Source organism: Piliocolobus tephrosceles, chromosome 16, assembly GCF_002776525.5.
Source record: "Piliocolobus tephrosceles isolate RC106 chromosome 16, ASM277652v3, whole genome shotgun sequence".
Taxonomy (NCBI): domain Eukaryota; kingdom Metazoa; phylum Chordata; class Mammalia; order Primates; family Cercopithecidae; genus Piliocolobus; species Piliocolobus tephrosceles.
In genome coordinates this window covers 24,177,933-24,193,591 of record NC_045449.1, presented here as the reverse complement: position 1 = coordinate 24,193,591, position 15,659 = coordinate 24,177,933, and the positions used below count along the sequence as shown (strand labels likewise).

The following is a 15,659-nucleotide window of genomic DNA, read 5'->3' as shown; positions in this document are numbered from 1 at the left end:
TTCAGGGGTGGCCTGGGGCTGCTTCCCATTGTCCCCACCCCGCCCCACCTCCTGCCTGCCTGACCTTGGCCCCTGAAGACAAAGCTGCGATTCCCTCGCTGCCAGGTCATGTGGTCAAAGCCCAGGAGCGTGGTGTCTACCCTCAGGTTCTGGCCGCTCTTCCACACTTTGTAGGTGTCACTAGGGCAGATCTTGGACACCAGGGGCACTGGTGGAAGCGGAGGTTGGAGGTGGCTTTGACTAGTCTGGCCTACCCAGCCTGGGCCAGCTCAGGGCATGGGGTTTGGGATCCATGTGGCCAGGAATGGGGGAGGGGACTGATGAGAGAGCAGCCTCTCCTCCGAAACCCCCTCCCTGGCCAATGTTGACGATACTCACACAGAAGAGCAACCTGAGGTCGGGACGGGCGTGTTTCTGTCACCACTCAGTCCCTAGTGTCCACCATTTATTAATTCATTCACTCACTCTTTCATCCATTCTTTCAACAAATATTTATGAAACACCTACTGAGTGTTCCAGCCACTGGGAATACAATGGTGAAAAAGACAGGACTCCTGCCCTCTCAGAGCTTACCTTCTAGCAAGGAGCGGCAGGTCATGAATACAGTAAGCAAATCATGACACAGTGAAGGGAATAATAATGGAATCAAGACAGTATCTGGGGCAATCTGGAAAGACCTAGCTGAGGCGGTGGCCCTGAGCTGAGCTAAGGGATGGAGAGAGCCACTGGAAGAGCTGTGAGAACACATTCCAGGCAAGGGAGCAAGTGCAGGACCTAAAGTGCGAGACAGCCCAGAAGCGACCTGCTGCAGCCCGCTTACCCCAGCTAGTGAACTCCCATTTCATCTCCACGTAGAAGTCCTGGGCCTGGAGGACGAAGGGGAGAGAGGCTAAGTCTGCACTGGAGAAGGGCTCAAGGGCTCCCATGGAGGCTGAGAGGCTGGGCCTCACCTTGCGCAGCTTCTCCAGGAGCACGGGGATGCCCGCCAGCCGCTTCACCACCCGCTGGTAGTCCCGGTACCGCAACACCAGCTGCACCAGCTCCAGGTCCCGCGTACTCACAGCCTCCTGGAGCACTGGGGGAGGGGGAGGCAAGGTCACAGGGCAGGACCCTTCAGCCAACCATAGGTCTATGATGCGGGGGAGGCCCCGGCTGTGGGGCCGGGGTGAGCAGGGCTGCACACCTGTCCAGCCGCTGCGATTCTCCCTGCCCACGTCTGCGCCGTGCGCCAGGAGCACACGGGCACACTCAAGGTGCCCCAGCGTGGTGGCCAGGTGCAGGGGAGTCCGGCCGCGGGGATCCAGCTGCTCAATGTCCACCTGGAGGAGGAGGAGGAGGAGGAGTGGAAGATATAGCCCCAGTCACTTCGGAGACAGCCCTCCGGAGCCCGACAGCCCTGGAACAGACAGCAACCCCCACCCCCTGCTGGGGCTGCTCTGCCTCGCCAACCTCACAAGGCAACGGAAAGACAGACACTATGAGCTGGGGTCAGGTGGATGGAAAGGGGCTTAGAAGACAGGACAGAAAGTAACTCTGGAAGGGGGAGGGCCTTCCCTCCCTTCCTGTCCACCAAGGGCCCCTAGTTGGGTCCTCTCCTCCAAGGCCCAGTGGCCTGCCTGCCAAAAATAAGCCTGGGACTGAAGTGGGGTGGCAAAGAGGCTGTTGGCCAAGGAGCTCACCTGGGACCAGACCTACCCTAGGGGTCCCAAACCACCTTCAGGAAGGGCTACCAATTTAGATCACTGACATTATCATTGAGTGAGGTTTAACAAACAGTTATAGTAATAGACAGGAATGAAATAACAAGTCCACGGTATTCATACAGTTTCACAACCAGGTCCTGCGCATGTGGGACACTATGCATTAAAATTTGTACAAATCCTATAGTTTTGTGAATAACATGATTACATTGCATGAGATTTTTGTTGTGTGATAAAAGTGATAAAAGCTTTGTTTTGTTGTGTGTGTGTGTGTTTTGAAATGGAGTCTCACTCTGTTGCCCAGGCTGGAGTACAATGGCGCGATCTCCGCTCACTGCAACCTCTGTCTCCTGGGTTCAAGTGATTCTCCTGCTTCAACCTCCCGAGTAGCTGGGATTACAGACATTCGCCACCACGTCTGGCTAGTATTTTGTATTTTTAGTAGAGATGGGTTTTCACCGTGTTGGCCAGGCTAGTCTTGAACTCCTGACCTCAGGTGATCCACCTGGCTCGAGCTCCCAAAGTGCTGGGATTACAGGTGTGAGCCACAGCGCCCAGACAAAATCTTCTTTTTTTTTTTTTTTAATTGAGACAGGGTCATACTATGTCACCCAGGCCAGTCTCAAACTCTTAGGCTTGAGCAATCCTTGTATTTCAGCCTCCCAAGCAGCTGGGATTACAGGCTCCTGCACCTGGCTTAGAAAGCATGTTTGTTAAACATAAGTTTTGTTTGTTTGTTTGTTTTTTGAGACAGAGTCTCACTGTGTCACCCAGGCTAGACTGCAGTGGTGCGATCTTGGCTCACTGCAACTTCCACCTCCCAGGTTCAAGCGATTCTCGTGCCTCAGCCTTCCTAGTAGCTGGGATTACAGGCGGGCGCCACTATGCCAGGTTAATTTTTGTATTTTTAGTAGAGATGGGGTTTTGATATGTTGCCAAGGCTAGTCTCCAACTCCTGACCTCAAATGATTCGCATGCCTTGGCCTCCCAAAGTGTTGAGATTACAGGTGTGAGCCACTGCGCCCGGCCTTAAACGTAAGTATTTAAATATATTTCAAGAGTCTAGGACTTCTAGTTAAGAACAGTGAACTGACAGGCCAGACGCGGTGGCTCACGTCTGTGATCCCAGCACTTTGGGAGACCGAGGCGGGCGGATCACCTGAGGTCGGGAGTTCGAGACTAGCCTGACCAACATGGAGATACCCCATCTCTACTAAAAATACAAAATTAGCCAGGCATGGTGCCTGTAATCCCAACTAATCAGGAGGCTGAGGCAGGAGAATCGCTTGAACCCAGGAGGCGGAGGTTGCAGTGAGCCGAGATCATGCCATTGCACTCTAGTCTGGGCGACAAGAGCATAACTCCATCTCCAAAAAAAAGAACAGTGTACTGACCACATGCATGTAACTCCCTCCTCTCCTCCTCAAAACTTGATTAAAATGCCAATAAAAAGGCTTCAACTTCTATCATAATAAATGAAATTACTCTCCCACCATAAACAATGAGAAAATTATTGCTGCAAAATATATGAAGGCCGGACACAGTGGCTCACCCCTGTAATCCCAGCACTTTGGGAGGCAAAGGTTGGAGGATTGCTCGAGCACAGGAGTTAGAGATCAGCCTGGGCAACATGGCAAAACCCCATCTCTACAAAAAATACAAAACAATTAGTCGGATATGATGTCCTGTGCCTGTAGTTTCAGCTACTCGGAGCTACTCGGTGGGAGGATCACTTAAACTTGGGAGGTTGAGGCTGCAATGAGGTATCATCACACCTCTGCACTCCAGGCTGGGTAACACAGTGAGACCCTGTCTCAAATACACACACACACACACACACACACTCTATATAGAAAATATACGTAAAGAGAAATGTTTTTAGAAGTCCAGAACTGTGATCCTTGAAATAAGGAAAATGAAAAAGGTGAGCTCTGTAACATCCCTGGATTTCTGCCTGGAGGAACATTCCAGACTGTAATTCAAGGAGGGGAAGCCCGAGCAGAGCATGGTGCTCTTCCTGGGTTGAGAAGATGGAGACAGGAGTTCAGGGAAGCCAAGGTACTAAAAGTTGCAGGAGAGCACAGTTCTGGAAAGGAGTAAACTACTCAAAAAACTCCAGAAATCTGCACAGGGGTCTCTTTGAGTTTTGCTGGATACTAAACTACACATATGTATAGTGAAACTCAGTAATACTATGCAAAAAGGAACAATAAAATGGTAAATTCTCAGAGCTCACCAATGGCAGGGAGATAATCAAGCTCCAGCCTCCTAGAGTGCAGAAGTATATTTAATCAGACCCCAGAAGGGTTATGCCTTAGTAGTAGAGCTAAACTATCCCTAGAGAAAAGGCTCACCTAGACCCACTCTAACAAATTAAAATTTAGCCTCAGGCTGGGTGCAGTGGCTCATGCTTGTAATCCCAGCACTTTGGGAGGCGGAGGCAGGCAGCTCACCTGGGGTCAGGAGTTCAAGACCAGCCTGGCCCAAATGGCAAAACCCCCATCTCTACTAAAAATACAAAAAATTAGCCAGGTGTGGTGATGAGTGCCGTAATCCCAGCTACTCAGGAGGCAGAGGCACGAGAATCACTTGAACCCAGGAGGCGGAGGTTGCAGTGAGCCGAGATTGCACCACTGCACTCTGGCCTCAGTGACAGAGCAAGATTCCATCTCAAAAAAAAAAAAAAGAAAAAGAAAAGAAAAATTAGCATCAAAGGCCAGGCATGGTGGCTCATGCCTCTAATCCCAGCACTTTGGGAGGCTGAGGCAGGCAGATCACTTGAGCCTAGGAGTTCAAGACCAACCTGGGCAACACAGCAAAACCCCGTGTCTACAAAAAATACAAAAAATTAGCCAGGTATGGTAGCATGTGCCTGTAGCCTCAACTACTCAGTGACTGAGGCAGGAGGATCTCTTAAGCCCAGGAGGTTGAGGCTGCAATGAGCTGAGACTGGGCCACTGCACTCAAGCCTGGGTGACAGAGGAAGACTCTGTCTCAAAAAAAAAAAAAAAAAAAAGCCTCAAAAAAGTCAAACTGATTTGCAAGTAATTTACCTAGTCTGCCTGAACAAAGCCCAACACTCTTTAAAGGACAATAACAAATCCAGATGCTTAACGTCATATTTACAATGTCCAACATTCAGTTAAAAATTACTAGATACAGCCAGGCACAGTGGCTCATGCCTGTAATCCCAGCACTTCGGGAGGCCGAGGCAGGTGGATCATGAGGTCAGGAGATCGAGACCATTCTGGCTAACACGGTGAAACACCGTCTCTACTAAAAATACAAAAAATTAGCTGGGCGTGGTGGCGGGCACCTGTAGTCCCAGCTACTCGGGAGGCTGAGGCAGGAGAATGGCGTGAACCTGAGAGGTGAAGCTTGCAGTGAGCCAAGATGGCGCCGCTGCTCTACAGCCTGGGCAATGGAGCGAGACTCCATCTCCAAAAAAAAAAAAGAAAGAAAGAAGAAGAAGAAGAAAATATAATCTATAATCAGGAGAAAAATAATTTCATAGAAACAAGACTCAGAAGTGATAAAGATGATAGACGGCTCAATATACTCAAGAGTTTAAAGAAAAACATGAAAAAGATGTTCATGAGGAGAGGAATGAGAGATATAAAAAAGAAGCCAGTGGACCATCTAAAGATGACAAGTACAGTAACTGAAATGAAAAATTCACTGAATGAATATAACAGCAGATTAGATACTGTACAATTTAAAAAATCAGTGAATTTGAAGATAGCAATAGAACTTTCCAAACTGAAGCACAGAGGAGAAAAATAGTACTGAAAAATAAAGTTGCCTGGGCTTCTATAGTCCCAGCACTTTTGGAGGCCAAGGCGGGAGGTTGGCTTGAGTTCAGGAGTTTAAGACCAGCCTGGGCAATACAGCGAGACCCTGTCTCTACAGAAAAAAAAAAAAAAAACACTTTTAAATTAGCTGAGCATGGTGGCAAGCAGCTGTAGTCCCAGCTCCTCTGGGGCTGCAGCAGGAGGATCCCTTGAGTCCAGGAGTTTGAGGCTGCAGTGAGCTATGATCACACCACTGCACTCCAGCCTGGGCAATAGAGCAAGACCCTGTCTCTATGGAGCCTCATAATCTGTAAGACATTATCAAGCACTCTAACATATATGTATTGGAATCCCAAAGGATGGAATAAAGAAGTAGGACAAATAAGACAGATTTAGAGAAACAGACCCAGTATGGTGGCTCATGCCAGTAATCCCAGCACTTTGGGAGGCCAAGGTGGGTGGATCACAAGGTCACTCCAACACCAGCCTGGCCAATATGGTGAAACCCCGTTTCTACTGAAAATACAAAAATTAGCCAGGCGTGAGGGTAGGCACATGTAGTCCCAGCTACTTGGAGGCTGAGGCAGGAGAATCGCTTGAACCTGGGAAAGGGAGGTTGCAATGAGCCAAGATCATGCCACTGCACTCCAGCTTGGGTGACAGAGGGAGACTCCATCTCAAAATAAATACATAAATACATAAATAAAACAAAAAAGAAAGAATGTCCAAAATTTTTCTAAATGTGATAAAAACTACTATGGTGGGTTGAAGAATGGTGCCCCTCCTAAGACATGTCCACATCACATTCTGACCCTCAGAGCCTATGAATGGGACCTTATTTGAAAAAAGGGTCTTTGCAGACATAATTAAGGATCTCAAGATGAGATAATCCTGGATCACCCAGGGGGCCATAAATCCAATGACAAGTGTCTTTCTAAGACACTCAGAGAGGTGAGAAGGCCATGTGAAGATGGAGGCAGAGACTAGAGTTCTGCAGCCACAAGCCAAGAGGGTTGTGGCCCAGTCACCAGAATCTGAAAGAGACAAGGCAGGACTCTTCCCTAGAGCCTTTGGAGGGACTGCCACCCTGCCAACATCTCAAATTTGTACTTACGTCTCCCGAACTGTGAGAGAGATTTTTTTTTTTTTAGATGGAGTCTCACTCTGTCACCCAGACTGGAGTGCAGTGGCGTGATCTCGGCTCACTGCAAGCTCCGCCTCCTGGGTTCACACCATTCTCCTGCCTCAGCCTCCCCAGTAGCTGGGACTACAGACACGTGCCACCACGCCCGGCTAATTTTTTGTATTTTTAGTAGAGACGGGGTTTCACCATGTTAGCCAGGATGGTCTCGATCTCCTGACCTTGTGATCCGCCCGCCTCAGCCTCGCAAAGTGCTGGGATTACAGATGTGAGCCACTTCACCTGGCCAAATATTTGTTGTTTTAACCCACCTAGTTTGTAGTAATTTGTTGTCGAAACTAATATCAAGATAAAGCCACAGAACCAAGAAACTCAATGAACCCCAAGTAAGACAAACACGAAGTAAACTACACCAAGGTCCATCATAATCAAATGCTGAAAACTAGTGGTAAAAAGAAAATCCTAAAAGCATTCAAAGAAATGAGGTCCATTATGTATGGAAGAACAAATACAGGAAATATTACATTCTTCTCATCAGAAACTATGCAAGCCAGGAAACAACATAATGAAATCTTTAAAGTGCTGGGGGAGAAAACCAAAACAAAAACTTTCAACCTAGAATTTTTTTTTTCCTCTAATCCAGTATGACTGGTATTGACCTAGAATTCTATACCCAGTGAAAATATTCTTCAAAACTGAAGAAGAAATAAATATGTTGGCAGACAAACAAATACTAAAAGAATTTATTGCCAGATGTGCAGGAAATGTTCAAAGGAGTTCTTCAGGTGGAAAGAAAATGATCCCAGATGGAAACCTGAATCTGTACAAAGGATTGAAGAGTGCCAAAAAATGTTAAATGTATAAGAATGTCAGGAGGACAGGCACAGTGGCTCACGCCTGTAATCCCAGCACTTTGGGAGGCCGAGGCGATCAGGTCAGCAGAGGTCAGGAGTTTGAGACCAGCCTGGCCAACAGGGTGAAACCCCATCTCTACTAAAAATGCAAAAATTAGCTGGGTGTGGTGGGGGATTCCTGTAATCCCAGCTACTAGGGATGCTGAGGCACATGGATTGCTTGAACCTTGGAGGTGGAGGTTGCAGTGAGCAGAGATTGCACCACTGCACTCCAGCCGGGGCAACAGAGAGAGACTCTGTCTCAAAAACAAAAAAAAGAATGTCAGGCTGGGCGCAGTGGCTCATGCCTGTAATCTTTGGGAGGCCGAAGTGGGCAGATCACTTGAGCCCAGGAGTTTGAAACCAGCGTGGGCAATGTGGTGAAACTCCGTTCTACAAAAAAACACTAAAATTAGCCAGGCGTGGTAGTGCATGCCTATAGTCCCAGCTACTGGGAGGCTGAGGTGGGAGGATCCCTTGAGCCAGGGAGCCGAAGGTTGCAGTGAGCAGAGATCATGCCACTGCACTCCAGCCTAGGCAACAAAGCCAGCCCCTGTCAAAAAAAAAAAAAAAAAAAGTCAATAAAATATTTAAAACCCACAAGAATAAAGAGATGTCAGCAGATGGGAAACTTCAACACACTTGAGAACAGGGAAAGTGGCTACGGCCTCACCAACTGACTTAGGGGAGCAGAGGAAGCCAAAACTAAAGCAGCCACAGAGGGAAACGTCCGTGTAAGGAGCAAGCCAGATGACCCCCAGCCCCCCCGAAAGGTGTAGGTAGGACCCGCAGGCAGTGGGGAAGGCAGAGGTGGAGGTGAGGCTAGAGCTGAGTGCAGGGAGGCTGGTTACAATTCAGAGCCCCCTGGTTCCCTTCCCAGCCTCATTAACCCCTTCCTCACCACAGGACACCAGGGGTTTATTCTCTGCAGAAATTGGGCATGAGATGCTCTGGACTCAGGGGCATTGACCACAGCAGAGGATGAGGTATGGTGCTGAAAACCAGTGACCCGTGAAACCGCAGCCCCTTCCCTGCCTGGGTCCTGAACTACTGGCAGCCAGGTCACACCACCACCACCCTATCCACCCGAGCAAGAAGTTGTCCCAAAGACCTCAGAATACAGACATCTGGTGACTCTACAATGAACAGGCCAGCCTGCCACCTGGTCACCTTACAGTAGCACCCACACATCCCTGAACTCCACAGCCCCATTCTTAAATATGATCCAACAGCCAGGAGAAACCGGACACTTGATGAAAGCTTCCCATGTGAAACAAACCAAAACATACAAATTAGATGCTAAGAACCCAGAGGAAATTCTCTCGATGCAGGGAATAAAAGAAAACTCTTTGGGGGAAAACAGTAATTTACATCCTCAGGAAAATATAAAAAGATCATTGAATCCATGAAACAAAATGGGACAGCCTGGCTTTCCATGATGTCTCCTGCCTTTTCTCTTGCCTTCTTCATTCTGGAAGTGACTTTCTTAACTTTTCCTTGTTTTCTGCATTCCTGGACAGCTGCGCCTGCCCCGTAAACAGTAAACATCACCTGAATTTACTTTTCAGGTGGAAAAAACAAAACAAAACAACTTTGAAACTGTCTTGGCCGGGCGCGGTGGCTCAAGCCTGTAATCCCAGCACTTTGGGAGGCCGAGACGGGTGGATCACGAGGTCAGGAGATCGAGACCATCCTGGCTAACACGGTGAAACCCTGTCTCTACTAAAAATACAAAAAACTAGCCGGGCGAGGTGGCGGGCGCCTGTAGTCCCAGCTACTTGGGAGGCTGAGGCAGGAGAATGGCGTGAACCCGCGAGGCGGAGCTTGTAGTGAGCCAAGATTGCGCCACTGCACTCCAGCCTGGGCGACAGAGCGAGACTCCGTCTCAAAAAAAAAAAAAAAAAGAAACTGTCTTTATCTCCTCTTTTTCCCGCACCCTCCACATCTAACCCATTAGGAAAACGTGTAGGCTCTGCCTTCGAAACAGACCTAGAAGCCTCCCAGTTTCCACCACCTTGCAGCTGTAGCCACCCCATCTCTCACTGGCAGCCCCTCACTGTCATTTTGCTGCTCCCCTGGTTCCCAAGCTCTATTGTCCACCTCACCTATGGCAGCTAAAGTCATCCTGTGAAGTGTTACTCAGGTGCTGACATTCTTTAGTTCAAAATCTTCCAGTGGCTTCCCATAGTAGTTAGCAGGGAATCCAATGGCCCCAGACTTCTCTTTGAACTCATTTGCTCCACCCTTTGCCAATGACCTTCCCTGGAACGTTCTCCAGGGTCCTCCAGAGAGCCCCAAGGCTTTCTCCGTCCCTTCACTCAGGCTGCTGCTCAAATGTCACCTCCTTAGAAAAGCCCACCCTGATAGCCCATCTGAGGTGACAGCTGCTATGGCTCTATCCACTGCCCAACCAAGTGTGCCTGTTTAGCACCTCCTGCACCTCAAACAAAGCCCCATCAGCCAGGTCCCTGTCTGCTTTGTTCACTGCTGGTTCCCCACTCCCCAGGCAGCACTTGGCACATAAATATTTGCTAGACAAGTGCACAGAGTACTAGGCTGAGGGGGCACGAGGAGGGGAAGGTAATTAACCAAGAAATCATTGCAGAAGTATATTGTTTATGCACGGGAGGCTCAGGTCTGTAATCCCAGCACTTTGGGAGGCCAAGGTAGGTGGATCACTTGAGCTCAGGAGTTCGAGACCAGCCTGAGCAACACAGCAAGACCCCATCTCTACAAAAAAATACAAAAATTAGCCGGGCATGGTGGCACCTGTAGTCCTAGCTCCTTGGGAGGCTGAGATGGGAGGATCACCTGAGCCTGGGAGGCAGAGGCTGCACTGAGCCGTGATCACACTACTGCACTCCAGCCTGGGTGACAGAGTGAGAACCTGTCTTATTAAAAAAGAAAAAAGAGACCAGGCGCGGTGGCTCAAGCCTGTAATCCCAGCACTTTGGGAGGCCGAGACGGGCGGATCATGAGGTCAGGAGATCGAGACCATCCTGGCTAACACGGTGAAACCCCGTCTCTACCAAAAAAAAATACAAAAAAACTAGCCAGGCGTGGTGGCGGCGCCTGTAGTGAGCCGAGATCGCGCCACTCACTCCAGCCTGGGCAACAGAGAGAGACTCCGTCTCAAAAAAAAAAAATCAAAAAAGAAAAAAGAAGAAAGAAAGAGAGAGAAGGGAGGGAGGAAGGGAGAGGAGGGGAAGGAAAGGGAAAGGAGGGGAGGGAGGGGAGAGAACTATATTGTTTATAATTAGGGAGGTAAACGACAGGAGTGTTTGAAGTGGTAACCTCTGGGGAGGTGGGAGAGGCGGAGCAAGAAGCACCGCTTTTCGTAACGCATCTTCTATCAACAGTTAAATATTTTAAAGCAGGAACATGAACTCTTTTCTCAAAAAAGAAACATTTTAAATAATTTAAGATTATTTATATAATTTTTATAGCCTTGTTCTGACATTTCTTCATTTTTCAATATACTGGGAGCCTCAAAAAAACCAGTGGGCCTGGCCCCTGTTGGCCTCTGAGCTGTGGCCCCCCACAGAGAAGGGGAGCACTGTTTACTCTTGTCCTATCTTGGTTGGGCTAGACCCCTGGGCTTGCAACCTGGGTGGGGTCTTGAGCCCTGCAGGGGGAGTGGGAGAGGGCCACAGGACCCGAGCTGACTGGGGAAGTCCGGAGCCTCCCGATGGCGCTGTGCTGAGCCATCCAGGCCTCCCAGCCCTGCCCCACATGCCGCAGCCGCTGCAGCTAATAAGGCCCTAGGGAGCTGGCAGGGCCCCTGCCTCGCCTCAGGGCTCCAGATGCTGCCTCCCTCCCACTCAGGTGCCTCAGCTCCAGGCCCCAGAGACAGGATGGCACTCCCTTGCAGGCAGGGTGCCCCTCCGCATCCCCACACCTCAGGAGTGCTCCCCAGCGCACCTCCCCAGGGAGGCCTGGATGGCTCAGCACCCCATACACCCCATGCAGAACCCCAGGCACTCAGCCAAGCCCCAGAGCAGCTCTCCCCACAAGCCCAGAGTGCCACCTGCAGTGCAAGTGGCACCTTGCCCTGTACCCAGGTAGGAGAATTCATTAATCTCCTCGGCAGAGGCCATCAGCTTCTCCTCAGCAGAGGCCTCTCGCTATTTAATTGCTGGAATGAAAAGGTTTCCCATGAAACCCAACACCCAGCCCTCCCCACCAAGAGAATGGAGATTCCTTATCCCAGCAGGCCTCAGCTGGTGTCAAAATCTGGAGTCTTTGGAGTTTCGTAGCTGGGGCTCCCTGGGCAGAAAGCCCCCCGGCCTCCACTCAGGCACACATACCACACGCTAGTACACACAGGTACCATACAAATACACACCCATACGCTCATAGGTACTCACATGTGCCCTTAAGTGTACAAGCACACGCGTGCCCAGCTGCCTTCTGGCCCTGCAGGAGTCCACTCCTGTGTAACGACTGTGTGCGCTGCCAGCATATCTGCACAGGAACGCCCCTCACACCCACGTGCACTAGCAGGGTTCTTTCCAAACTCCTCTAGCATGAGCAGAATCCTTTGGTTAAGGGAAGTATGAAAAGCATACACCTACTGTAGGGACTAAACATGGTGCTTGCAAGGAAGGTGAGGGACGCAGAGCCTGTGCTCAAGGCCGTGCCTGCTTAGCCCCTTCCCCAGCCCACTGGGAGGAAAGCAGGAGTCTGGTGTGGTCGTTGCTTGACCTCTCTTGCCCAACATGGGGCACAGGGGCAGGTCTGCCTGAGCTCATTCAAGGGGAGGGAGGCAGGATGCGTCCTCAAGCTGCATAGGAGGCCATGGGCTGTGCGGGCTGCACCCTGGACTTCTCCCTCCATGTCGCCCCTCCCATCCTGCCCGTGCAGCCCCTACCCCTCATCCCAGAACACACTGATTTTTGGTTTCTGGGGTTTGCGGCTCCCTCTCCTGAGCTTCCTAGCTTACCAGCTGTGGTGATGCCCCACGTCCAGGACTGCCCACTGTAGGCAAAGGGAGGGGTCTGAAGTGCTCCCCGCACATCCCGGGCCCCACAACCCATCTCCCCTGCCTCTAGGTCAGAAGAGTGAACAGGGAAAGCAGGAAGCAAGCCCAGGGAGCAGGAAAATGTTTCTCTGGGACCACAGTCTGCCCACTTCAGGGTTCTGGTTTCCAGGGGCAGAATCCTGCTCCCCAAGCCCAGCCTATACATGTCCCTCCCACGGGAGCTGCACAGGCTAACCCTTCCCCCTGCTCCCACCCCAGGGAACACCAGGAACTCGTGACTCCAGAACCAGGGCCATGCCCAGCTGGCCATGCCAGGCAAGGGGGAACTGGCACATTCCCTGGCCTACAACCCTGTCCCCCCTGACCTGGCAGGGAACATGCATGGTGGCAAGCAGGGCACCGCGCCAGCATCACAGCACTGCTGGGTGCCCCTTCCCTTCACCGGGCACCTCCTATCTGCCTACCACTCCCTGCTTCCAGCCTCCAGCAGAACAATTAGGGCCTGAGTAAAGCCCATTAACCTCCTCTGAAGGTGGCCATGCTGACCCCCTCCTCAGCTAGCTGCACTGCCAAGCCTGCCCACGGAGGGCCTCTGCGGGGCTTTCTTGGAGTGAAGAAGAGGCAGCTATGCCAAGCCAAGACCAGGGAAACCCGGCTCCTGAGTGCTTGAGGAAAGCTGAGCTGTTTCTGTGGCGGCTGGTACCAGGGGGACTAGAGGCCAGGGACCCCTGGCTGGGATGCCAGGGTTCCACAGTGCTTTTATCATGATGCTAGGTGGCTGTCCTCAGGTCCCCCTGCAGAAAACAGAGCCTGTGCCCTGGGGAGTAGGCAGCGTACATCTGGATACGAGCCTCAGTCTGGGCCAGTCCTCGAAGGGGGAGACAACCAGGGAACTCTCCCACCCACACGGAGTGGCATTCCCCTTTTTGGCACGCCCAAGGGAAGGAGAGGACTGGCCTGGCTCCTCTGTGGTTGAACAAGGGTTAACCTCCACCAGTGCCCTATATTCCCCCTGGCCTGCATCCAGGGCAGGCAGTCCATTTCAAGGAGACATTAACTCACTGGGGCAGGGGTAGGGATGAACCTGGGACCTTGTTTCTGAGGCAGCCAGAGGGGTGGGAGAGAGAAACACATGAGCAGCCCCCAACACCTCTACCTGCAGCGGCTCCAGTGCCCCCCACCCCAGCAAGATGGCCACCCACTTCAGGACTATCAGCAGAGAGGCCTGCTGGAGAAGTCTTTTCTCCCAGGGCATTCTGCAGTAAAAGGACCACCCACCCTCAGGCAAAGGAGTGGGACTGAGGCATTCTGGAGATTCAGCATTTTGCCTAGTGATCCTTGGACCCCTGGGAAGTTCTTCCCACATGAGGCTTGTCTTCTTTTGCTTTCAGGGAAGGAAAGCAGAGAAGAGCCAGCAGAGGGTGGCTGGCCATGTCTTAGCACTCTGCACATCACCCTGGAATTCCCTGTTCACACTTGCTTCACCAGAACAGAGACTCCTTGAGGGCAGGGGCTGGTGCTCTGTTTGTTCATCTGTTTCCCGGGGGCACTGTAACCCACTCTCTTTAACAGGCCTCTCATGGCTGCAGAGCACTGCCTTTATGATAAATAAACAGAGACAGAGTCTGAGGAGTTCAGTCCAAGGAGAAACTTGGAGAGTGCTGGCGTAAGCACAGGTAACAGGAAGTGGTCACCCAGACCCGCCCAGAGGCTTGCAGGCACAGGTCACTCGGATATTTACAGGGACTGCCATGCAGAGCTGGATGCTATACAGGCCTCGGGGCTGATTCAGCGTGGGACTTCAGAGACACATCCTGACCCCCAGCCTGCTCAGTCTGATGGCCTGCCCTCCACCTCCATGCTTCCCTCGGCGATTGCACAGCTCCTCAGACTGAACTTCTCCTGACTCAAGAAGTGGCCCTCAGAAGGTAAATTCCCACAGCGGGCAACTGCGCTAACCACCCTCAGCCCATGGTCCCAAGGTCTCAGACCCAGACTGAAACTGGGGTTCTCAGCCTGCAGCAACCCATGGGGCCTGGGCCCAGCTCTGGCTCCTGCTGCCCAACCTGGAGGGGGCGTCATCTCTGCCATGAGTGCCTACCTGTGGCCTGGGTGCCAAGGGCAGAAGTGGCAATCTGTGACCTGTGCCTGCCTTTGTCCTGAAGCATGGCCAGAAGACATCCCCCTTTCCCGTTTTCTTGGAGACCACTGCCCAGCCCAAAGCTGGTGACCCACGTGGTCTTACTGACCAGCAGAAATCAGGGAGCCCACCTCCTGTGCAGAACCTCAAGTCCTTCCAGCAGCCAGGGCCCCCCAGCTTCCTCTGCGCCTAGAAGCCAAGCCCCAGCACCAGAGGGCAGGAGAGCGCTTTTCAGCACCTGGACAAGGCCCTTGGGGCCTCCCAAGAGGGTCTTTCTCCACTCCCCGTTCCTGAGCTGGGGCTGGGGTCTGAGGGATCCAAGGATCTGCCCAGTTTGAGAGCTAAAAAAGAGAAAGCGCTCACCGTTGGGGAGAGGGCGCTGGGTGGGGCTGGGATGCCTGGGAGTGTGACACAGCCTCTTCTCCATCCTTGACCTATGGCCCCCTCTCCACGCAAGCCTTTCCCACCTCCGCACCCTCATTCGGGAGGTGTCGCCGCTCCACTGTCTGGGGCGGACTCTCCCACCACATGGAACACCGATCCAGCCCGCAGCCCCTCCCTGCAGCCCTCACTGCCCCGGCGGAGGAGGTGCACAGTGGCCCCTACCCCCATCCAGGAGGGTCCGAAACACGTGTGGTCCCGCCCGTCCCGGCCGGAGGGGAGCGGGCAGGGCCCGCTCCCATCACCCCTTCCCGGTCAACAAACACAAAAGCCGCGGCCGCAAACAAAGACGCGTCGCAAACTCGCCGGGGAGGCGGGACAGCCCGCGCCGCACCCCCTCCCCTGGCCGGACGGGCGTGCCTGGCCGTGGGGTCCCTGCGGCGCCCCGACGGCGCTCCTACCTGGCCGGCGCGGACCTCCTTCTCCAGCTCGCGGTGGCGGTTGTACCACACGAGGTAGTGCAGTGGGTATTTGCCCTCGGGCCCCTTCCTGGCGGAGGCGTTGGCGGGGATCATCGCCCGCTCCTCATGCCGGGGCCGCGGCGCCCGGCCGGGGAGGAGGGACGGCGCCGG

General features: G+C 52.3%; 1 protein-coding gene across 3 annotated transcripts in view; it reads right to left on the bottom strand.

Annotated features, from left to right (window-relative positions):
* The window catches only part of ANKRD13B (ankyrin repeat domain 13B), a 30,334-nt gene that overhangs the window by 6,011 nt on the left and 8,664 nt on the right, over positions 1-15,659 (bottom strand). For 2 of the 3 annotated variants that reach the window (XM_023183863.2, XM_023183864.2), the window contains exons 1-5: positions 15,489-15,641; positions 1,184-1,319; positions 951-1,075; positions 821-866; positions 65-208 (exon numbers count right to left, since the gene is read on the bottom strand). In XM_023183863.2, the coding sequence (XP_023039631.1) occupies positions 65-208; positions 821-866; positions 951-1,075; positions 1,184-1,319; positions 15,489-15,602 (565 nt within the window). In that variant the 5' untranslated portion in view covers positions 15,603-15,641. Of the gene's footprint in view, positions 1-64; positions 209-820; positions 867-950; positions 1,076-1,183; positions 1,320-15,488; positions 15,642-15,659 lie in introns of those variants that run through there. The other variant, XM_023183865.2, reaches the window with a different exon arrangement.